The sequence below is a fragment of the Heteronotia binoei genome, chromosome 14 (assembly GCF_032191835.1).
Source record: "Heteronotia binoei isolate CCM8104 ecotype False Entrance Well chromosome 14, APGP_CSIRO_Hbin_v1, whole genome shotgun sequence".
Classification (NCBI taxonomy): Eukaryota; Metazoa; Chordata; class Lepidosauria; order Squamata; family Gekkonidae; genus Heteronotia; species Heteronotia binoei.
Window position 1 is genome coordinate 2,533,907 of NC_083236.1, and position 24,907 is coordinate 2,558,813.

Consider the following 24,907-nt stretch of genomic DNA (forward strand, 5'->3'; position numbering starts at 1 on the left):
GAGGGGCACCAAAGAAGAGGTACAAGGACTCCTTGAAGAAATCCCTTGGCACCTGTCGCATCAACCATCACCAGTGGTCTGACCTAGCCTCAGATCACAAAGCATGGAGGCACACCATCCACCAGGCTGTCCCTTCCTTTGAGAACGCACGCATAGCTGGTCTTGAGGACAAAAGGAGATTGAGGAAGAATCGCACTGCTACAGCACCAACCCCAAATCAGACTTTTCCCTGCAGCCACTGTGGCCGGACCTGCCTGTCCCGCATTGGTCTTGTCAGCCACCAGCGAGCCTGCAGCAGACGTGGACTACTGCACCTTTCTTAAATCTTCATTCGCGAAGTCAAGCCGAGAGAGAGAGAGAGAGAAATTGTCTCACTCAGGTGTACATCTGAGGCATAATTATTCCGAAATGACCCAAGCGAGACCATTGTTTTTTCTCCGTGGTTAGATGCTTTTGTTCCTAGCGCCAGCCAGATTAAACACTCTTCCGTCAACAAACGGGCTTTCTGGTTTTCTGCTGCTTCCTCCTGGGCAGAAGTGATAAGCCCTCCTCTGCTGCTCCAGCCAGTTTTCCTGGCTGAGGGCCTGGCGGGAAGGGGTGTGTTCAGTGTCTGCAGGGTTGAAGCCCCAGCCTTCAGTCTGTTCTGTTGTTCGTGGGAAGACAGAGGAAGTGGGCGGAGGGTAAGAATATGAAGCAGATGGTTTAGGAGTGTTCCTGCTTTGCACGGAGGAAATGTCCCTCTGCTCGGTCCTCCCTGGGCCGTTGCCAGCCCAGCCCTCAGCATTGCTCTGTGTCTTCCCCTTCCCCACCATGGCTAGTAGATGCTTCTCTTTCTCTGTAGAAAACTATATAAACAGAGGGGAGAAGGTAAGGAAATTTCTTTCAAAGTACAGACAAGAGTTGACAGAAGGAAAAGTTAATACTCTCCCCAGACATATTGCTACATAGGAGGATACACATGTTCTCTTCGGTCATTGAAAGAGAAGTGAACAGGAATAAACTGTGCTTTCGACAAGTCACCCCCACCTGAGGGGCAGTAATTCCCGGGGGGGAGGGAGGAACAGTCTCACTGTGTTGTTTTGATTGCAGTGCCTTCTGTTGTTGCAGGCCCTGTAAGAGGCCTATGACACCCTTTAAGATGAAGATGTGGATCCTCCTGTTTCCGTGTTGTGTGTGCTGTGGAGGTTGGATCCAGGAGATGAGAACTTCAAATGATCCTCTGGTTTGATTTTGTGGTTCTCTTTCCTAGCTAGCTTTGCAGCTGACAGCTTTCGATAGCAACAGAGCGTTTAACAGGCTTGTCACTTTGAATGTTTCCTACAGGCTTCCCAGAGCCTTGCTCATTTCACTCTGCTGGTGGCTCTTAATTGCATGAGCTGCAGTAGAAGGACGGAGGCGGCTCTTATCTGGGTGTCACAAGACTGCTCTGTGTCACAGAGCCCTTCCTTCATGGACGTAGTAACTAAAAACACGGATGTGTAACCTTCATGCGTCTCCATACAAAATTTCCCTGTATTGAAACAGGGTGAGCCTGTTTCAGCAATATTGCCTGTCATCAATTTTGGTGATCATATTCACAAACGTTATTTTTTAATTAGGGTTTTACTGCAATCTGCCTTTAAGGAACTTATAATGACTATACACACAATTGTGTTCAGATCTGCCATCCCAGATCCAGGGCCAGAATTGTTTACGCTTCAGTTGTAGAAGTGCTTTATTTGCCTTCTGGCTGTTATCTGGGCTATAATTAGCTAAAACTTAAATCTTTTTAAAAGTGCAATACCTGGTTCTTGAGATTCTAACAAATGCCACTTGATGGTGCACTCATGCTATATATATAAAAGGCAAGCTGTCTTTGCTGATGACACACCTGCTCTCCCATTGGCTGAGACGTGTGTTACTCAGTCTCCATAGATAGCAATCCCACCCTCCAGCCCCAGAACAGACAAGGACTGGGCCGCTGGGGAAGCTGCCTTCAGGGTTATACTGGACCCAACATTGTTGATGGAGAAGCAAGTTAAAGCAGTTGCAAATAAGGCATTTTTCCAACTCAGCCTAGCTCAAAAAATGACCCACCTGGATCCATGCCACAGTGACATTGAGATTAGACTGTTGCTGGTCTCCCCTCAGAACCAGTTGGTGTGGAATGGTTCAGGTACTAGATGGAGCAATCCTGTGACTCTCATTCTGCAGTCGCTGTACTGACTGCCCGTCAGTTACCAGACTCCATTTAAGGTACTGGCTATCCCATACAAAGCCCTTCATGGCTTTGGTCCCTCATATCTGTGGGACGACCTCTCCCCCTTTGCTCCACCACAACAGCTTTGCTCATTGGAGCAGGGCCTTCTGCAGGGGCCAACCTACAAATGGGCAAAATCAAGAACTGCCCAGAAAGGTGCCTTCTCATTGTACCTTCCCTTTGTGGAAGGGCCTGCCTGGGGAGGTCAGGAGGGCTCCCACTTGCTTGGCTTTCTACAAACTTTAGGAGGGTAGTAGTGTAATTATTCACAAAGCTACTTGTAAGTTGGATCCTACAATGTAATTTTGCATAATTTAATATGTCATGATAATACTTATGCTTTGTTTCAGTTCTGTTCTGTTAGTTTTCTAGTTGGTTCTGCAGCCCAAATCCAATTTTTATCATTTGTTGAATGTCCCATCCTATTAACTGTATTGACTTACTCTCTATAACCCACCTTGAGCCCCATTCAGAAAGACCATAAACAATGTAAATAAATTAATAAAAATAAAGACAACCTCTGTCTTCAGAGACAGTATAATTGCCAGGTTCTGGAGGCTATAGGACCATCAGAAGAGCCCTGCTGGATCAGACCAGTGAGGATCCATCTAGTCCAGCCTCCTGTCTCATACAGCGGCCAGCCAGTTCCTCTGGAGGGCAACAACAGGGTAGAGAGGCCGAGGTTTTCATAACAACATCAGAAGAGCCCTGTCGGATCAGATCAGTCTTAATTCTACATTTCGTTCACCCTCCAATCTGTTTGTACATTTAGTTCACCCTCTTAAGTGTTGGTAGGAAGTTCTGAGGCTTTTTTTAAATTATGAAGGGTGTTTACATAAACAATCCCAGGGAGGTTTCAAACCTGCAGTTCAGTGTTGTTTTCAAGGAGGTGTCTGAGATGCACCCCTTTTAGCTGCAGGTGGGGGCTTGGGTGGTTGGTTGCTGCCCCATGCAAATAAGTTCCTTGATGCAAACAACTAGCAGCCAGGGCTGCTTCTGGGGCCTCAAAAGAGCTTGCCGGAGTATCCTGTCTGTGCAAGCTTGCTGCAGTCCTCTTGCTTAGCTTCAAGCAGGGTGTCGGTCATATTTATTACAGTCAGAAGACAAAAATACAAAACAAAAGTGAGTTAGAGAGGATACTGGAGGGGGGAGGAGTTTTGGGGCACCCTCAAGGCTGCATTCTTTGCAGCACCAGTGTCAGCACCTGCCTTCCCCTTCCACAACCAGCTAATGGGAGGGTTTTGCCAAAGTCTGGAGGATGAAGAGCAGCTGGGTTGCTAAGATCTCAAGAAAGGTCATGACAAGACCTTGGAGTGCATGCGGGGATTTCAAACACTGGTCAATGTTTGGGTAAATGGCTGGGAAATGGATAATGTACTATGAATAATGAATTTAATGAAGCTAGTCTTGACGTTTTGGGGGGGAAATTCAATTGTATAAGATTGTTTTGATTTTTCTTTTCATATATTGATATATAACTTTTGTAATTTAGATAAAAATTGCAAAAAAAGAAAAAATGCCAGGAGTTGGGGACCCATGCAGATAAAAAGCCACATTGAGTGGGGGCGGGGGTCCTGCTGCTTTGGATGACCGGGTTGTTTCATCAACAGATTCATCAACAAATCTGTTCATTTTTAGAAGATGTCACGAGCCTTCTTTTTATGTATGGCTGTGCTCCCAGTGAAATACCTGTTGCCTCTTTTCAGAATCTGTTTTATCACAATCTTCTGGGAGTCAGATGCCCTGGAGCACACACCCATGAGGTTAATCTGTTTCTCTGTGGAATTGTGAATATTAGACAGTGCTGCCTTGCCATGGGGTATTATTGGTATCTGGCTCCCCTCTGTTTAGTCACGTGGTAGGAGCATTTTGCCATTATCCTGCTTGTCAAAGTCTTCTTGATTTGAAAATATGAAGTTGCCTTATACTGAATCAGACCTTTGGTCCATCAAAGTCAGTATTGTCTTCTCCAGGGTCTCCAGCTGAGTTTTTTCACACCTATTTGCCTGGACCCTTTTTTTGGAGGTGCCAGGGATTGAACCTGAGACCTTCTGCTTCCCAAGCAGATGCTCTACCACTGAGCCACCGTCCCTCCCTTGCTGTTTGTTATATAACAAAGCAGTAGCCAAGTGCACCTCTAAGACCAACTAAGTTTTATTCAGTTTATTTAGTTGGTCTTAAAGGTGCACTTGTCTGCTGCTTTGTTCTGTGCTCCAGACCAACGTGGCTGCCTGCTGGGATTGATTTGCTGTATGACGTTTAGGTAAATAGACTGTACCATTATGGACCTTGGGTGAAATTGCATTTTAAAATATTCCTGTATGCTTTTTAAAAATCAGTTTCAAAATAATTTCTAGCAGGTAGGAAACTACCACGGCAGGGCGAACATTCCTCTTCGATGTGCCGCTTATAAGGAGTAACTTTAGTGCACAGAATCTGTCAGAAGTGGTTTTCCTCCCACCCTTCATTTGAAATGGTACATTTCACTCAACCATCTGATTATGTCCTATGTGCAGATGTGGCCTTGTTTAAATGGGACCTTGATAGGCAAGGAGATCATACACCAGCTGCTTTGCACGTGTCAGTCATTGTGCTTGAACTGGGCTGCTGCTCTGTCTGCAGCGTTCGTATACTTTGCAAGGTGTAAAAAAGTAAAAAGCCATTTGTACAGGGGTGTCAAACAGGTGGCCCAAGGGCCAGACCAGGCCCCTGGAGGGCTCCTATCAGGCCCCCAAGCAACTGGCTGCCGTCTGCTTCCTCTCTCTCTCTCCCTTCTGTATCACAGCTTGCTTTGCCAGGCTTGCTCAATCATAAGGAGCTATGGAGCAAAGCCTCTGTTTTCTCCATTGGCTGAGTCTCCTCCCTTGGGGAGCAAGGGAGAGAGGGACTGCTTGTTTTCTAGGCTTTCTCAATCACACAACACAGCTACTAAGCCAAGCCTCTCTTCCATCTATTGGCTGAGGCTCCTCAGAACAAGAGTAGTCAGTTATCAGAGACTTAAATAAACAAAATATTGCAAGAGTGCTAATGTTTTAATTTTAAGTTTTTTAAAAAATCTTTGTTTTTGTCTCTGTCCTTTATAAAGTTTATATCTCCATTACTTGGCATTACATTTTATGACACACAGGGCCCAGTCCGACAAGGTCTCAATTATGTCAGATCCGGCCCTTCTAATAAATGAGTTTGACACCCCTGCCTTATAGGATAGGATTTCTTGATTTTTGTTTCTTATGCCATCCTTTCACTTTGCACCTTGACTGTGTCCTGTTTCTCTGTCTTCAGTACATTGTTATTGTGCCTTTCACCCATGGGGCTTAAGGTGACATCAAGGATTCCCCCTTCTCCATCTATATCTTGTGCAGTTAGTTAGGCTGAAAGTGTGTGACCGGCCCAAGGTCACCTAGCAAGTTTCGTGGCAGAGTGGGGATTCGAACCTGGGTTTTGCAGATCTAGCCTGACACTCTGATCCCTGCCTTTCCACACTGCCATTGCCATCTCTATGGGATAACATCTTACCATAATGTGAGACTGCCAGGCTGGGCAATATGGGATGATATAGAAAATGTTCTGAGTGCTGTTGAGTTGTTTGTTTATAAAATGTGTTTATTGTATTTTATTGTTTTACCCTAACCCCTACAGGGAATGGGTGGAATAGGAATATACTAAAATAAAAATAAATAAAGTAACAAATCTGAGGCATAAGCTGAAGAGGTTAGGGGATAAAATAAGTTCTGATACCTTCTCTGGTCTGCTGACGCTGCGCAAGAAGACCTTGAATCTTGCCTATTGACTGCAGCTCACACAACAAATAGGCTACTAGAAATACTTTTGGCATCATCATCCAGATAAATGGTAGCATGTGATTTTATATATAGGAGCTATAAATATTTTGCTTAACTAGGCTATGCACTTTTGGGTGTGTGCTGCACTCTTATATTCTGTTTCACTAGCCATGCAGTCAATTGAACCAAGTCTGAGTCCAGGAAGCCACCTTCCAGACCAACAAAGTTTAATTCTGGGCATGAGGTACTGTGACCCTGCACACACACTTCCTCAGATGTCACTTGCTAAGATGCCTCCATGTGCAGTTGCAGTTCCATAAAACCTCAAGTCAGCCGTTCAAGACGACACATACAATTTATTCAAATGGAGACCCACCTTTTAGGCTGAAACTGTGTGGGGTGTTGGAAGACATTTGTCCACCTGACCAATGGCCACAAGTGTTGATGAGATGGTTGCTGATTTGCTCCAGCTGGATGAGGATCCCTCCCCGCCCCCCCGCCCCCGGTGTTCATAGATGCAGCTTACCGTGTAGGAGTAAAAGGAAATGAGCTGTGGAGAGAACCATGCAACACAGTTGTCTGGTTCCACAATAAAAGAATTAGGATCGAAATCTTATATTTGGCCAAAGAGGGAAAAAACAACTAAGCTTGCAGAACTGTAAAGTTCTGGTGTTTCTTGATACTCTGGCGGAGGCGTTGCAATGAAAGCGACTGCTTAAAGAAACAGTATCTGCCTTTCGGACGAGGGAAATGATAATATAGATGGGCAGTATCAGGAAGGCTAATAGTAAACCATCAAGGCACCAGCATATGATGAAGAAACTGGACTACGGCTGATAAGCAATTAAACTGGACACTGAAACAATCTATGGGAAACATGATCCTGTTTCATTTATAAAAGTGGCCTCCTGGGCTGTTCTGTTGCACTATGAAACCAACACATCTAGATCCAAGTCCAGGAGCACTTCAGAGACCAACTCTCAAACATTCATACTCCCCCAAATCTGGTTGGTCTCTAAGAGGAGAAGAAGAAGAGAAGAGATTGGATTTATATCCCACCCTTCACTACCTGACGGAGTCTCAGAGTGGCTTATGATCTCCTTTCCCTTCCTCTCCCCACAATAGACACCCTGTGAGGTAGGTGAGGCTGAGAGAGCTCTCCCAGAACTGCTCTTGAACAGAACAGCTCTGTGAGAACCTGTGACTGAATCAAGGTCACATCAGCAGCTGCATGTGGAGGAGTGGGGAATCAAACCTGGTCCTCCCAGATAAGAGTCCGCGCACCAAACTGGCTCTGCTGGTGCTCCTGGACTCAAATCTAGCTGTTCTCCTGCAGACCAACACAGCTTCTCTCTGAAACTAATATCAATACTAACAGCAGCCTTTTAAGACCAACAAAGCTGTATTCTAGGTATGAACTTTGGTGTGCATGCACGCTTCCTACGATACAATGAAATGGGAATTGCCAGTCCATCCGTCTCTTTTCATGCATGGGGGTGACCCTAAAGCATCTTCTTCTTTGAAGTGGGACGATTGGCTGTGTAGAGTTCTCTACCCACCGGAATCAATATAGTTTATTCCTGAGGATATTTTAGTGGGTAAAATAACTTAATTCTTCCCATTTAGTTGCCCTTGCTACATGAACTTACAAACTGGGAACAGGTATTAATCTTTAAGCCTATTATAAGAAGAGTATGAATTAAAAAAGGGTGAAGGCTGTAGCGGTCCTTGCAGTAGAGAAGAATTTTCCTACATTTTTTTTTCTATGTAGAAAAATGTTTGAAAAAATGTGTAGACTACAGTGGGCAATTGTACACTCTTTTTTTCACTAGTAGTATAATTTTTATTATTATTAATTTTTAGTTCTTATTATAAGGTGTTTTTAGACCACCACCCCAAATTGGACCAAGACAGCCACCTGATAATGTTGTCTTTGCCTTTTGAGACCTGTCATTGTGTGCTGAAACGTCCTCAATAATCAGGCCTTTCTGGTGTGCAGTAAAAGTTCATTTTATTGATAGACACTTTACAGTGCCAGATCTGGCTCTACCCCCCTCTCAGGCTGTTGTGAGCCCACCAAAAAGCCTGCAAAAGCAAAGGTGAGCATTTCTTGCTGGATAGTGACACTTCCCCTCACACAGGTGCTGGGAGGGACGCAACCTTTTCTTGATTACGGACAGCTGCTAACTTCTCACCCACAATGATAAACTTCTTAACAGTCACATGGACTCAGTGTCAAGGCCTGCAACAAACCAAGATGCCAACTTTGCTCTCATGTAGATCCCAGCAACACCATCACTGGACCAGCAACATCAGCCAGAGCATCTCAGGTTCCTGCTCCTGCTCCTGCTCATCCTCTAATGTGATTGATGCCATCACGGGTCAGCCGTGCCCTTCCACTCTCTACAATGGACAAACAGACCAGTCCCTTGGACAGAGAATTAATGGACATAAGTCTGACATTAGAAACCACAACATTCAAAACCCAGGTGGGGGGCATTTTAACCTTCCAGGACATTCAGTTTCTGTCCTAAAAGTAGCAGTTATCTTGCAAAGGAATTTCAAAGGGAGTTAGAAAGAGACTGCTGAATTGCAACTGATAATGAAGCTCAAGATGATGTGTCCTCTTGGACTGAATTGAGATCTAGGTTTCCTGTCTATTACCAATGCTGATTTCTTCATGCCTACAACCCTTCTACATATCACACATAATCCAATCACACCTCCTATTGTCAATTGCCTGCTAATATTTGGCATCTGAAATCACTTTCCAATATATAGGACAGAAGGTCTCACATTCTATATGTACCTGAAGAAGTGAGCAATGATTCGCAGAAACTCCTACCCTACCACAGATTGTGTTAGTCTTTAAGGTGCTACTGGACTCTTCCTCTTTTCTTCTTCTCTGCTAGCAGAACAGTATTCTTTTGGCAAGAAGGACCTTCCCCAGACAAAAGATGTTCTTATGAGCATGCTGTGCAGTCTTTTGCTGAAGGCCTGTGCTGGTAGGACAGGGCCAGAGATTCCAGCTTTTGTTTGCAGCACCAAAAAGAGTTTGTTAAGGGCATCAGAGGGAGTAGAGGTGCTCTTTAGGAATGACTCTTGTTCATAGGCCTAGTGCTGCCTAATTGTCTTAGACTTGCTGGGCTGGCAGTGCTTACTGCTCTGGAGTAGCAGATGTGCCCCCACCCTTCCTCTCCCCCTTCCCCCTACCATGCACAAGATGGAATGTGTGAAGTGGGACTTGGGTGAATTCGACATGGCTCTGGCCTCCGTGCGGACTGGGAAATTCAAGCAGGCTCAGGGGAGGGGCCTCTTGGGGTGCCACCCTCCAAAGCAGCCATTTTCTCCAAGGGAAGTGATCTTGATGTGTGCTTGATGCTAAAAGTGTGCCACTGGCTTCCTATGCAGATAACCACTCTCATCAACCATAAGGACAAACCAAAGCGGTCAGACAAGACTCTGAAAGCGATCCAGCAAGTGGGCCAAGCTGTAAACCTGGCGGTTGGGAGATTTGTTACAGTGGGCGAAGCAATTGCAAATGAAAACCAAGAGCTGAAAGAGGAAATGAATGTTGCCTGCATTGACGCAAAGCGAGCAGGTAGGTGGGTCTTTGAGGAAGGCCAGAGGCTTGCCACCACCATCTCTGCAATGAAGAGAGAAAGTGAACGTGTTTGGGAGTTGGTGATCACAACTGTTTAGGGATGCACTGCTGTTTGCAAGCAAGAGTTGCAATTTCAGTCCTTTTAGTATTTGGAGCGGTGCCTCCAGCCTGGGCTTGCCCTTTTTGGCTGAAGTTGTCAGAATTCCTGCTGCTGATGGCTGGCATGCAGCCAGTTGGCTCGTGCAGCATTCACCAGAGGACTGTGAGGCTCCATCCACACTGGGGCCTGAGACAACAGTATAAGCAGAGGTTTGCATTAGGATTCCTCAGGGTATCTATCTAAAGCTTCCAATTCCCCAGGTTTTTGGGTGGCTTTGGGTGATGGGAAGGGAGGCAGAAAAACACAGCTGTCTCCTTGTCTAAAACAGGAATGTCCGATTCCTGAATGTTCAGGGACCACTCAACAGAACAAACTGGGATGAAATAATGGAAAAGGCATCCCAGACATCAAGAAGGTGCACAGTGGTCCCCCCCCCATTCCCATTGGCCTTGAAATATGCCACTGCTCTGACCACTGGGCATGATGGAGATGGTGGGCTGTAGGTGAACACAGCAGCACACCACCTCCTCCTCCTCCTCCTAGTGAAGCCACCTGGATTATGTGATGGCATCAGCAGTTCCTCCCATGTTGCAAAAGTGCCAGCAAAGCAGAGTTGGGGTGGGAAGAGTGCCCAACCCGTGGGCATGATGTCAGAAAGTATAGGGCTTGGTGTCGTGGGGTCCTGGTTTGGGCAAAGCAGGAGCTTTGCATGCAGAAGGGCCAATATCTGGCATCTTCAACAATGGGGACATGGGAGTCCCCTCCCTGAGCCCTGGGGAGCTGTTGCCAGTAGATAAGGTGAACTTTGATAGACCAGGAGGCCGATTCAGTCAATGGCAGCTTTATGGGACAGCAGCAGCTTTTGGTAGCTGTGAGTTGCCAACCTTCAGGTGGGGGGTGGAGTTCTGTCAGAATTACAGCTGATTTTGAGATGACAGAGCTCAGTTCCCCTGGAGAGAATGGCTGCTTTGGAGGGGGCAGTTCTGTGACCATACACAACGCTGAGGTGCCTTCCCACCCTGAACCCCACCCTCCCTCCCAAATCACCAGGAATCCCCCAACCTGGAATTGGCAGCCTTTTTGTCTGATCTCTGAAATACCTCATTTCAGGGATAGAAGGCCTCATTAAGGAGTTTGAGGTGGGCATGGACTCACTGTAAAAGAAAATAGGGTCTTGCATTTCCTTTGACAGTTACCTGGACTTTTCTAGAAGGATGCTGGCCTTCTGCTCTTGCTTTGATTCTGTCCAGTTCTTGGAATAGCTCCAATAAAGTATCAGTTGCTGTTCTTTGTTTGTAGGGGAGACGATCGCTCAGCTAACGGACGTAGCGGCCTTGGATCATCCAGAATCCGATGGCCAGATCACCATTTTTACGGACAAAACTGGAGTGGTAAAAGCTGCCCGATTGCTGCTTTCTTCGGTGACTAAAGTATTGGTGCTGGCTGACCGAATAGTGATTAAGCAGATTATAACTTCTAGGAACAAGGTATTTAAAATTTGGCTTGAGAGTGCATGTAATCATTGTCTCATGTACTAGTCCCAACTGAAGGAATAAGTAAGCAGGCTGTATTCCACTGCAGCACAGCATAAGATTGGACTATTCAGTGAAAAAAGATTACTTGAGTTGGATGGTCAGATACCATTTTGCTGTTAAAATATGAAACATAGGAACATATGAAGCTGCCTTCTACTGAATCAGACCCTCTTTGGTCCATCCAAGTCAGTCTTGTCTACTCAGACTGGCAGCGGCTCTCCAGGGTCTCAAGCTGAGTTTTTCACGCCTGCTTGCCTGGAGCCTTTTTAGTTGGAGATGCCAGGGATTGAACCTGGGACCTCCTGCTTACCAAGCAGATGTTCTACCACTGAGCCACTGTCCCTCCCAAACATTTCATAATGTTTTGCGGAAATTCAAAACATTTTTGCATTGGCTTTATAAATGCATAATTAATTGCTTACTCAATGTATTTTGTAGGTACTTTTAACAATGGAACAGCTAGAGAAAGTGAGTACTTTTCAGGAATTTGTGCAGATATTCAGCCAGTTCGGAAATGAAATGGTGGAATTTGCCCATTTAACTGGAGAGCGACAGAATGTAAGTACTCTTCAAAAATAGATAAAAAATAGTGTGTTCTTAACTGTGATGTCACATCACGTTTTCACGGCAGACTTTTTTACGGGGTTGTTTTTCCATTGCCTTCCCCAGTCATCTACACTAGTCGAAAACGACTGGTGCTTGCACAGGGGACCTTTCCTTTTCCTTTCTTAACTGTGAACCAGAAAAGGTTTAAATTTGTTTTAATGTTTCAGCTCTCATAAGGTCTTCATTTAAAAATAACCTGATTTGAAAGATGATCTAAACTTAATGCAGACAAATTGATGACCCTGTTATGAACATATGAAAGGCTGCTGTTCTTTATAATGAAAAGACTGGGCGAAACCTTTTCATCAGACAGGAGAGCCGTTTGTGACCACTGAGAGGGCTGCATTGGGAGGGGGAGATCAGAAAGTCACCCTCCCTTCCTCTGCCCCCATAGATCTGCCGGCAGAATGGCCACCTTAGGATCCAGTCTGGGGCTACAAGTGACTGCCAAGCCCACACAAGGTATCCCTCCGCTGCCTGTCAGGGACCAGCAGACCTTTTATGCCTGCTTAATGTCTCCACAATTGGCTTAGTTCCGTTTATTTATCTGTTCTACTTTCTCACTGAGACCTGCACGTATTTATGACTTCATCTATGGATTAAAGGTGGATGTGTGTGTTTTCTAAAAAGCCCAGCAGAAACTCATTTGCACATTAAGCCCCACCCCTGATGTAGGGTTGCCAAGTCCAATTCAAGAAATAGCTGGGGACTTTGGGGGTGGAGCCAGGAGACATTGGGGGCAGAGCCAGGAGCAAGGGTGTGACAAGCATAATTGAACTCCAAGGGAGTTCTGGCCATCACATTTAAAGGGACAGCACACCTTTTAGAAAGCCTTCCTTCCATAGAAAATAATGAAGGATAGGGGCACCTTCTTTTGGGGCTCATAGAATTGGACCCCCTGGTCCAATCCTTTTGAAACTTGGGAGGTATTTTGGGGAGAGGCACTAGATGCTATACGGAAAATTTGGCACCTCTACCTCAAAAAACAACCTTCCCAGAGCCCCTGACACCCACGGATCAATTCCCCATCATTCCCTATGGGAATCGTTCCTGGAGGTGCATAATGGCTGTGGGGGTGGAGCTTCCCCCGCCGGCCAGCTGGCTGGGGGAGGGGGGAAGCCTGTAAAACCGGGGGATCCCCCGCTGGGACCTGGGGATTGGGAAGCCTACCCTGAGGTCATATTTGTTTTACACAGACCTTTTTTGTAGAAAAAGCCCAGCAGGAACTAATTTGCATATTAGGCCATACCCCCTGGCACCAAGCCAGCTGGAACTGTGTTCTTATGCATTTCTGCTCAAAAAAAGCCCTGAATATATAAGTATTAATGAGAAGCCATTACAACCAAATAACATAAAATCCATGGAAAGAAACACTTTCTTGACAGTTTCTCCCCAGGGTTTTCAGTAGATAAATATATGTACAAAACATGAAGCATTCCGGTATCAGCTTGCCCAGTTTGCCATAGGAAAAACCACAGCTCCTTTAAGCAGCCTTAAATCTGTCGTTCCTCTTTCTTTCCACTAATGGCACAAATCTTCCTGAGAGTTAGTGGGGTGGGGGGAGGGCAGAGATGGGCCAAGAAGCACCTGAAGGAGAGCAAGCCTGTATTGCATTGCAGAGATTAGTGGGAGTGAAACTGCAAATTTTAAATGTGTATTCCTATTGTTGTTGGAGATTTTGGAGAACATGGGCAATAAGCTTTGAAGAGCTAAAACTCCAGTCATCAAATAGGGAGCTTTGACTTTTAGAATCCTCCCCCCTGGAAACCTTGTTAGTCTTTAAGGTGCTGCAGAATTCTCACCTTGCAAATCTTTGGCTGCAGACCAACATGGGTGCCCTCCTGGAACTCAGGGGCAATGAAGGGGGCCTGGATATCTTGATAACTTTCCTTTGTTAAACAAAAAATAAAGCTTGGAAAGTTGGATCTCTATATCCAGGTATAATTGTCTCAGCCCCGACCCCAAAATTAGTTGTAAACGTCTCGCAGTTTGTCTCCAGCGATGCAATGAAACATCAAGATGAAAGACAACTTCTGAAGCACCTGGAAGGAACACTCCACTGCAGCCCACGGGGGCATTTAGAAGAGAGGTCATGGTGGGGAGGGCACAAGGAAAGAGGGCCTGCTTTGATTTGAAATGGTTCATTGCTTTTGTATTTAAAAACAAAGCTGTGAAAACTAAAAGGGGTGGGGGGGTAGGATCAGCTTGTATCCACTTCTGTTAGAGTTGCCAGCCTCCAGGTGGGGCCTGGAGATCTCCCACTTTTACAAGTGATCTCTGGCTGACAGAGATCAGCTCCCCAGGAGAAAATGGCTGCTTTAAAGGGTGGACTCTATGGCAGTGGACCATCCTGAGCCCGGCCTTCTCCTGGATCCACCCCCAAAGTCTCCAGGTATTTTCCAGCACAGACCTGGCAACCCTAACTTCTATAGAAATTGAAAGTTTTCTTCAGTGGATGTTTGCCCAGGCTGAAGGAAATGGCCGGTACAGCAGAGCTTTTTTCCCATGGAGCTTCTCCTCATAATAGTTGATGCTTTAGTGTAATGTTTGTTGATGGGATATCTTTCCTCTGTAGCTTTGTTCATAAGCTACCTGCGTAGTATTTGCTAAACATTAGTCATTGGAAAAGCCATTCTAAAGAAAGAGCAAGACAAAAATTGCAGAATTAGAAAAACTACAGAAGAAGGGCCCACAAAAGAACTTGCAGAATTATCACTTCATTAACAGTTTCATTGATTACCTGATGATAGTTGCCATTTCTCTTAATACTTCATATGCAGTCGTGTAACATTGAGAACTGTGGTGGGGGGAATACATCAGGCTGTAGAAAGAGGCTCTGGGCGAGTGCTGCCCCCCCCTTGCTGGCTCCCCCCCCTCTCAAGGGGCCTTGCCATTTTGTATATTCTGCTGTTATGTACCAGGCTTCTTTTGCTGCTTTGCTTCTAAACTTTTCTGTGTAACACATAAGTTTGCACTACAACCCAGAAGTGGATACACAGCCTGCTGCTCAAGGTCATTGTTATCTGTTCCTGGAGATAGCTTTGCTGCCCACAGTCTGCAAAACAGAAGTAATCTGAGAACTAGTTTCTCTGTGCTTTGGTGGTTTCTTGAGTTTAATTTTGAGTGGGCCCAAGATAAGGTATATATTCCTGGGGCCCTCCCAGGTGCCTTTCGTTCTGATACTTTCGTATGAAGCATCTGCTCTATCTGTCAATAAAGCCAACTTTCTGAATAACCTGGAAGTCTTCTTTGTTTGATAGTCCCAGAGCTGACAGCCCCACCCTTGGTGCCTTCCCGCCCCCAACTTCCCACCCCCTCCAACTATCCCCACAAACCACCTCTTCCTCTCAACTACCCCCACTCCATTACTCCTCCCTTACCCCCTACCCTTGCTGTCCCCACTTCCCAACACTTGGCCTTCACTCACCCCCCATCCTTTCTGTCTTCCCACCCACCCCAAAACCTTGGCATTCAATCATCCCCCCCACCCTTGCTGTCTTCCCACCCACCCTGCAGCTAAAACAGAAGCCAGCTCCCCACCCCCGCCCCGCATATGTGTGTGTGAGTGTCCCCATGTCTGTGGTGGCTCAAAGCCCTGAAATAGACCCAGACTGGAGATAAGGAAGAATAATTAGGGGGGGCAGGGTGCATGGGGGCATGACGACATACAGATGCTATGGCAACCAAAGCAGTTTATATCATTCTTCTCTCCCCCTTTTAATCTGCGCAACAACCCTGCGAGGTAGGTTAGATGGAAAGTCTGTGACTGGTCCAAAATCACCTAGTCAGCTTCCATAGCAAGAACCTGCTCTGATGTGCTAACCGCTACACCACACTGGTTGTCATGGGGGGGTTGCTGCTCCCTCAATTAAAGGCCAAAATAGGCCTGGAAAGGGCCTCCCCCCCTCCTTTTACTGAACCAAGCTTGGAATAATATGGTTGCCTAGCAACAGCCACTGAGGGAAAATGGAGGACCCGGAGGGACAGGACAATAGGATGCGAAGGTAGCTTCCCCAGAACAGCCGCCCAGGCAGCAACAGCAGCCTCTTCATGCAGCCCAGGCCTCTTCCAAATGACCGCTGCCTGCCAGACTTGCTGCCATCTGAGGAAAAATAGGCATTTTTTTCAGCCAGAGAAGATGTGTCCAGGCCAGCAGTGGGCAGGGGAGAGGAGTGGACCCAGCCAATGGGACATAAGTACAGTTGAGTGGCGATTGATAGGCCAATGGATGAGGAGGTGAGCATCATGGACCATTGGGAGAGTCAGGAAGCACCAATATGCAAAGGCGGTTTTATATATATATATATATAGGATTCCAGGTTTGTTGTACTTTTTGTGTTGTTCGTTCAATTTAATCCTGGAGTTTCTTCATGAAATATAGCAGTGAAGTAAAAAAATGGCAGAATTTCAAATTTGGAAATGCTGCTAAGAGCATCAAAGGCCCCACAGGAATTCATCTGCAGCTCTTAAAAACTTTTCTCCTGCTTGGGTTACTTTTGTTCTGTCTTCCATTCTGCAAAGGCTGACTGGTTTCCCTCCCTCCCTTTACTTATTGCCTGCTTCCTTCTCAGGTTTGGGGGGGGGGGGCTTTTGCAGATGTTGGTGAGTTGATTCAACTGCACAGCCTGCCTTGGCTCTAAATCACATACTCTTTCATATCCAGTACACATTTTTCTAACCTCACTCTAGGTACCCTGTTTAAATCAGGAGCATTTTGATTTAATGACATTTTATTTTGTTGCACATCTGTCTGTATTCAAAGACAATTAAGGAATCACTCCAAAGGACAATTGGCTTCAGTGAACTACAGAGCACAACAAAAATCTAGAATTGGACAGCAGACATATGAATGCATGCAGCTGCCACCCAGAGAGTCAGACAGCCATTGCCTACTTCAACGGGCAGCAGCTCTCCAGCGTCTCAGGTGAAGGCCTGGTCACATCAACTGCTACTGATCCCCTTTTAGTGGAGATGCTGGGGGTTGAACCTGGGACCTTCTGTATGCAAAGCAAATGTTCTCCCACTGAAGCACATGCCCCTCTCATGATTGCACCTAGTAAACGCTCTGTGTTGCGCTCCCCTGGAGGAGAAGGTTTAGTCCCATGTCCTGACTTGGAATCTTTCACTAATTTCTCGGTGGCTCTGTCAGTGTCAAACAAAGAGAGAGGGGCTGTGGCTCAGTGTCAGAGCATCTGCTTGGCATGCAGAAGGTCACAGGTTCAATCCCCAGTGGCAGCTCCAGTGAAAAAGGGTCAGGTAGTAGGTGATGTGAAGGACCCTGGAGAGCCGCTGCCGGTCTGATTAGACAAGACTGACCTTGGGGCTGATTCAGCAGAAGGCACCTTCATGTGTTCATGTGTTGAAGTTATCAGCTCAAGAGAAGCCTTGCCCAGTTGGTGCGCAATTCCCCTCTGAGAGCACAAAATCTCCCATTTTGAGAGTCCTTCCCAACAGAAGTCAATCGAAGTATCCTGTTTCTAGGGGCATGCACACTTCCTGTTGGTGGCTGCTGCCAGGCCTGTGTCTGAATCAGATGCCCCCAAAGGGGGGGGGGCAAGTTCAAATATGAGAGAGAATGTCCTCATTAAGTGAAGGTCATACATGATAATGAGGGGAGGGGAGGGACTTATTGGAAAGGACCTGCAAAGGAGCCGGGTGGGCTCAGTCTGAGACAAGGGTCCTCACAGAGAAGGCAAAAGAGGTGCCCTTACAGGAGACACAAAGAAGTCCAAAGTTGTTAGTAAAATCTTTGCTGTCTTATTCTCATATGTGACCTCTTGGATTATGTCCCAGTAGATTTGATACAATTGTGAGATAAATTTTTAGAGATGCTGTACCTGTATTTTATTCACACACCCCCCCCCCCCAAAAAAAATAGCAATTTTGAGAGGGCAGGGGAAGTTTAATATCGGGAAACACATGGAGGGAAGAGGCTGGATCCGTCATTTCCAAATTCCCCTTGACCAATCAAATCAGCAGTGCTTGGGATGGGGGGGGGGGCACGAGAACCTGATCACTGAGCCATGGCATCAGTCTAGCTGAACTCAGCATATTAAAAATGCAGCTGACAATATTTCCTCAAGGATTGCTGGAAACTGCTGTTCTGTGAAGGGAATCTCCACCTTCCCCAGATTGCAGTTCCTTTTTTGGCAGATCCATGATAGTTACTGGCATAAAAACTGGTACAAGTTGTTAGTTTAGTATACCAAGGTCACAAAAGGGACCCACCATTCGGGGCAGGTCTGTCGTGGTGAGCCTGCTGGAGGCTTATAGCAAGAAATCTCCCCCTTTGCTGTGGAGCTGAGTGGCCTTTCTGTCAAGTTCACATCACCAGTGTGTTCTAAGTGTGCACAACATAAATCCAGAGAGAGAATGAGCCCCCCCCCCCCTGAGCTGCAGGTGTCCTGCCTGGGCTTCAAACAGGGCTTTGGGATGCTGTGATGGGCTGCAGATGTAATTGGTGCCCTACACAGCACCAGGGCTTGGGGTAGATGGGAGGTTGATAGGGAGGATTGTATCCCTGGCACTTGCACAAGAGTCCCCAGGATTGTTGCTGATTTCATGTTGCACGGGGGGATGCTTAGGACACTGGCTCAGCCCCACCCCATCCCGGACACCACCCATTTCTGTGCTGCAGCTGGGGCCACAGCAGCATGGTGCTGGAGGGGGCGGGGTGCCACCATATATCCCACTTACATCAGTGTGTCTCCCACTTGTAGTCACCCTCCTAAGTCATTTAGAGGTGGGACTTAGGATAAGGCTGTTTCTCAACTATTCAACCTTGCTCTTTGGCAGATCTGCTCCCCTGCTAAATAGCTGGACTGCCTTCCAGCAAGAACATTTCTTTTTGGTTTCCTCAGGATCTAAAGGATGAAAAGAAAAAGGCTAAAATGGCAGCTGCTCGTGCTATTCTCGAGAAATGCACCATGATGCTTCTCACGGCGTCCAAGGTAACTCCTTGAGTTTTCTTCTTGTCTTTGTGAAGCCCAGAGGCAGTCAGAAGCCTCCTTTGGCCCTGCAACAAGCAGGCAGAAGCTGACTGAAGCGACCCCAGTCAGCCCACATGGAGGCTGGAGGGCTGTCTAGTAGAAAGGTTGACAAATGTGACGAATGGCTAATTGATGGGACCGATAATCGGCCTCATCTGGCTCGCTTGAGGAAGGGTGAGGCAGGTAGGCATTACTTTTGGCAAACTGCCCAGAGGCATCTGGATAACTTTTAAAAAATTATTTCCAAGACCTGTCTAAGGCACCCTGACTGTGAGTCCGCCCGCATAAACAAAGGAGCAGTGTTTCACAGAATGCGACTCGCCTTGGAGCAAGTCATAGAGATTGTAACAGACTCCTGTCCCAGTGGAGAGCATGAGCCGGGGCCAGTGAGCATCTATGCTGGCATCAAGGAGTTCAAGGTAATTATTTCTTGCTTTGGGGAGTATCGCTTAAATCCTAAGAGGTACACACAGCGTCAGAGTCTAGTCCAAATTCCCAGGACAGAGTCCAGTCCAAGGGTCAGTTACCGAGAGAGCAGAGTCCAGGTCAGAGTGTTCCACAGAAAGCGAGGTCCAAGGCCATTCTGGTGCAGGTCCAAGAGTCATGATAGATGAGCAGGATCAAGGGTTGTGGTCCAGAGTCAGGTAGTTCAGAAGTTTCAGGAGAGAATGTGGTCCAATGCAGTGGTTGCCGCAGTCAGTAATAGCATGACGGGTTCTTTGCATGTGTGACCTGTCCGCTACTTCCCCTTTTCTGCTAGGCTCCCCACTGCATCTAGTTGGGCTCATGAGTGAGCTGTCAGCCTGGGTTGTTAGTCCCAGATGAGCCTCCTGAGGTGTCAGACCCAGGTGCTGACGGGCAGCTAGTCGTCCAGTCTGCCTCCGTTCAAGGAGTTCCAACTGCACCCTCCAGCACCAGCGCTTGAGCAGCTTAGGGTCCCATTTGGGTCTCAGGTTGTCGAGGTGCTGCCTTCTGAGGGTGACCCCTCAGTTGACCCCGTATGCAAGGTGCACTGTCAACACCCAACTGTGCGCTGGGCCCTGCCTCTGCTGTTTCTCTCTTGTTGACAGCACTGTAAGTCTTGTCAGGACCGGCCAGCTCAGGCTGACCCCCAACACACAGGGAGGTCTAGTAACACCCAGCAGTCTTGGGGATTAGGGCTTGCAGGTTAAATCAAATGTGCTGAACAGTCAAGCTTGTTGCTTTGCCCCAGCCCCCACCCAGAGGAATTCACGGCTACCGAATCCTCCCTCCCCCTTCACTCTGTGGCACTCTTTCCCCTCAGCCTCCTGCGCACAGACAGAGGAGTGGGCCAGCTCTTGGGGACATCTTCCACTCCAGGCAGGATTCAGGGGAAGGAGGAAGGCCCTGATCAGCTGACAGCGCCAGCCTTCAAATGCTCAGCAATGCCTGGAGGCAGAAAGCTCTTCAGCTGCAGAGATAGGAGTGGGGCACACCTGTGCCCAGAGACAGAGGGGGAGCTTGCCTTCTGGACAGTGCCAGTTACCTGGGCCTTCTAGGTGATAAAGTGCCAGATAACAAAGCTTTTACTCTGAAAGTCAGTGGAATTTTCAAATGCCCTCCAGATTCTTATCTTGGTTCCCCCATATAATTTGCTCAAATTGCTCCCTCTTCCATGGATGTAAACTCAAAATATGATATTGTCCTTATGTGGGTGGCTGGAAATAGCTGTCAACAAATGCCTTCACGTAGTCAAATGTCAGAGTCTTGGCTGTTCAAAATGCTGATGCTAGCAGAGAAAAATGAAGCTGGCAGAACAATATTTAGAGAATGGGGGATGCTGAACTTCTAATGCCCATTCTTCTCTTGTTAGGGAGCCACAGTAGCACAACCATTGTGGGCACCTGAATCAGACTTGCAGGACTCCGTTTATATAAGTGATACCTGGTGGGAGGTAGAAAGGGACAGCATGTCTCTGCCTGTCATGAGAATGGGTTTTTTAAATATAATAAAGATTCTTTATTTTTACAACTAAAGGTATTCTAAATTAATAGGCAGAACACACTGAAAACAGCAAAATTCTAAAGTGACTGCAAGACACAGAAAGAATGCGTTTTGAGCAGAAGATATTTCTAATGAATTCAGCTGAAGTAGCCATATGCTACTTCACACTATTCTGAGAAGAAAAGTGGCAGACCTCAATTAAAAACCATGTCATCAAGTTTTAGGATTAATTCACTCATAGAGAAGCTCTGGGGTACCATTTGTCCATGACAGCGTATTAGTTTAAATCCATTAATGCTGGAGGAAACCCCACTGAATGAAATGGGACTTACTTCTGAGTAGGCACATTTAGAATTGCTCCCCCAGTCCTCCTGCACCAGGCCATTCTGTCTTTTGGCAACTTCATTGGAGGTTTCTCTCTGCCTGCCCCCCGCCCTCCCTTCAGAATAAAGTGGAAGGCCTGCGGGACAACCTTTCCCTCCTGTCGAAAGAGAGCCTCCGGGCCATGCTGCGCGTCGTCCTCGAGCACCTGGAGGATTTCACGGACTCTGCCTACACCAGCCATGAGAACAGAGAACACATCCTGGAGCTGTCCCAGCAAGCCAAGATGGAACTGGAGCAACTGCTGGCAGCGTGGATGCAGGCTGTAAGCTCACTGCTTCCTGGGAAATTAATACGCTGCAGGCTCCGTTTATGTGATGGGAACAGCGGCGTGCCACTTGACAAGCACTGCGAGGACAACGCTCAGCCTGGCCTGGGCCTCCGTCCACGTTCCAGCGTCCCTTGGGGTTGCTGGTTGGCTTCCTTGTGGGGATTGAACAGTCAAGGCAGAAGGGGTGCTGACTGCTGCTTAAAGTGGGCTACACTTTTGCCCTATGTGTGTGTTGCATTGCACTGCCTATATTGCCTGTTGGCTGAGTAGTGAAGCATGGGAAGCATCACATCCATAGAACAGCCATGTTGGGATCCTGTGTGATCCCAAAGGGGTGGGCAGAAATGCGCATTGTCTGAGGAGTTCTGGCAGGAGGGGAAGTTCAGCCTCCCTCCCATGCTTGTCGCTCTACTTAAAGTTTTTTAGAGCTCACAGATGTGTACATGATGCTTCTCCCCTGCTGTTGCGGTCCTGCCAGAGAAGGCTCCAGAAATGCACCTCCCTCTCCCCTGCCAGTATGGAGCTCTTCTTGATGGTGAGTGGGACAGCAGCCGTGTCTCAAGAGAAGGGGTGTGCGTGTGCTGAAACGCCTGCGGGGACACCAGGGCAGAAGCTTCATGGCTCGAGCGGCTATAAACTCCTCTTCCCTTGAAATGGGACAAAGTTCTCATTCAGTGGCAACAAACACCCTGTTTTGCTTCGCCCACTCAGCAGAAATTGGATTTTAGCTTTATTGCTTAATCAAGGGTTTTCTGGGGGGGGTGGTCAGATCTTCACTGAAGAATGAAATTGCTTGGGATTAATTTCTCCTGTTGGGTTGGGGGATTTTGTCTCTGTAGCAAAGTCAGAAGAAGAAGGACATCACAGAGGACATGGAAGTGGCCCTGTTAAAAATGTGCCAGTGCATGAATGAGCTTCAGAGAGAAGTAAGCACAACCTCGTCTAATATGCAATATGTATGGGGGCTTCTTGGGTGTTGAGATGTGCAACTTTTGGGAAAATAAATAGTTAGCAGCAATATAGTAGTCAAAGACTTGTTTCCAACTAATTGGTTCTGCCAGGCCAATTCCTCCCTGCCCAGGTATCTCAAAGCAGCTGCCCCAGTAGCAGGCCATGGGCATGTCTTGTGGGCAGAACATAAGAGAAGCCATGTTGGATCAGGCCAACGGCCCATCCAGTCCAACACTCTGTGTCACACAGTGGCCAAATCCAAGTGACTAAGTAAATGCTAGGAATTTGACTTGCAATGAATCTCTTGGGCTTTTTCTTTACAGAGTTCATGGCCCAGGTTGTGTTAGGGAGTGTTGTTGGGGTAGAACCATGATCAGGGATGCTTGTGGGAGCCCTATGTAACCCACTCAGGATTTACCCAATAGGAGGAAGATGAAGATCCATAGCTCAGTGTTACCATTAGCTCTACTGTGCTTACTTATTTACCTTACTTGTACTCCACCTTTCCACAGTGTTTCCAAGGCATTTTTTTTAAAAAAAAATAAAACACATGCTGAAGTGTACAAAGAAACCTGGAAACAATATCAGCCACCAAAGACAAACATGCCAGCAGCCAAGACTAAGATACTTCAGTTCTCAAAAGCTTGGCAAAATAGGAATGTTTTCAGGAGACTTCCGAAATGAGGGCATTTCAGAGTTCTGGGGCTATCAATGACAAGGCACCGCTTTCTGTTTCATGATGCCTGCAAACTTGGAACGGGGCCTCATGGATTCCTCTCCTTCCTTCCTCTCCTCCTCTGAGCTTTTGCTTGTATTAGCAGGGACCAGGATTGCTGTGCACTGATGCAATCCATCTTGCATACTGAAGCTAAATTCTGTGACCTATATAAAATGTGCGTAGATTTGTCTCTTCTTTGACTGACTTATTCTAGTTTTGCTAGGAGGAGGCAGAACACCAACACGGTGCCTCTTGACCATTGATAATCTCAGCTGCCTCCCTGCCCTCTGAGATTTCAGCAGTCATTGCCCAGATGCTTTCAAGCCTATCTTGGCAATGAGAGGTAGAAACATTTTAAAAAATAAATATGAAAACTGATTTTCACTTATAATAATAATATAATAATAAATTTTATTTCTACCCCGCCCTCCCCGCAAAGCGGCTCAGGGCGGCTAACAGTAAGTAATATATTAACATAAATAGTAAAACATTAGATTAGCAATTAAAATTACACATATAAAAACCCGTTAATTCAGTTAAAATACTTAATTTACATTACATTATATATATATCTGGCAGTAATAGCTGTTCTGGCGCTGAATCTGCCAGTTTAAATGGTGTTAGAGATGGCGGTTCTTCGTTCATTGCAACTCAGCAGTCCGTATCATTATAGGCATGTCTAAAAAGGGCAGTCTTGCAGGCCCTGCGGAACTGGTCGAGGTTCCGCAGGGCCCGCACCTCCTCCGGGAGCTGATTCCACAGTGCAGGTGCCGCAACTGAAAAGGCTCGTACTCTGGTGTTTTGGAGTTTGGCCTCTCTCGGCCCAGGGATGGTCATTTTGTTTTTACTTGCTGACCTCAGTGCCCTCTGGGGTTCATACGGGGAGAGACGGTCCCTTAGGTAGGCAGGTCCTCGGCCATATAGGGCTTTAAAGGTAATAACCAACACTTTGTACTGGACTCGGTAGATAACTGGCAGCCAGTGCAGTCCGCGCAGCCCCGGCTGTATGTGCTCCCATTTCGGGAGCCCCAATAGCAGCCTGGCCGCCGCATTCTGCACTAGCTGCAGCTTCCGAGTCCGGCACAGAGGTAGCCCCAAGTAGAGGGCATTACAGTAGTCCAATCTTGAGGTGACCGTTGCATGGATCACTGTTGCGAGGTCGCAGCGTTCCAGGAAGGGGGCCAACTGCCTTGCCCGCTTCAGATGAAAGAATGCTGACTTGGCAGTGGCTGCTATCTGGGCCTCCATTGATAATGAAGGCTCCAGTAAAACACCCAGACTCTTTACCTGGCGCACTGGTTCCAATGGTGCGCCGTCGAAGGTTGGGAGAGCTATTTCCCCTCCCTGGGTGCCGCGACCCACGCAAAGGACCTCTGTCTTCGCTGGGTTCAACTTCAACCCACTCAATCTAAGCCACGTCGCTACAGCCTGCAAGGCCCGATCCAGGTTCCCTGGGGCGGAGCCAGGCCGGCCGTCCATTAGTAGATAGAGCTGGGTGTCATCTGCATATTGATGGCAACCCAGCCCAAACCTCCGGACAATCTGGGCAAGGGGGCGCATATAAATGTTAAACAGCATTGGGGAGAGAACTGCTCCCTGAGGCACCCCACAATCAAGTGTGTGCCTCTGGGATCGCTCGCCCCCAATGGCCACCCTTTGTCCCCGATCAGAGAGGAAGGAGGAAAGCCACTGTAAGGCCAGCCCCCTAACCCCTATGTCGGCAAGGCGGCGCTTTAGTAACTGATGGTCGACTGTATCAAATGCTG

The 24,907-nt window shown here is 47.1% G+C and overlaps 1 protein-coding gene across 1 annotated transcript in view; it reads left to right on the forward strand.

Moving 5' to 3' along the window:
- Positions 1 to 24,907, forward strand: part of CTNNAL1 (catenin alpha like 1) — a 71,783-nt gene that overhangs the window by 17,917 nt on the left and 28,959 nt on the right. The window contains exons 2-8 of the mRNA XM_060254503.1: positions 9,433 to 9,622; positions 11,025 to 11,212; positions 11,699 to 11,818; positions 18,727 to 18,816; positions 19,104 to 19,274; positions 21,266 to 21,466; positions 22,312 to 22,398. Coding sequence (XP_060110486.1) covers positions 9,433 to 9,622; positions 11,025 to 11,212; positions 11,699 to 11,818; positions 18,727 to 18,816; positions 19,104 to 19,274; positions 21,266 to 21,466; positions 22,312 to 22,398 — 1,047 coding nt within the window. The remainder of the gene's footprint in view (positions 1 to 9,432; positions 9,623 to 11,024; positions 11,213 to 11,698; positions 11,819 to 18,726; positions 18,817 to 19,103; positions 19,275 to 21,265; positions 21,467 to 22,311; positions 22,399 to 24,907) is intronic.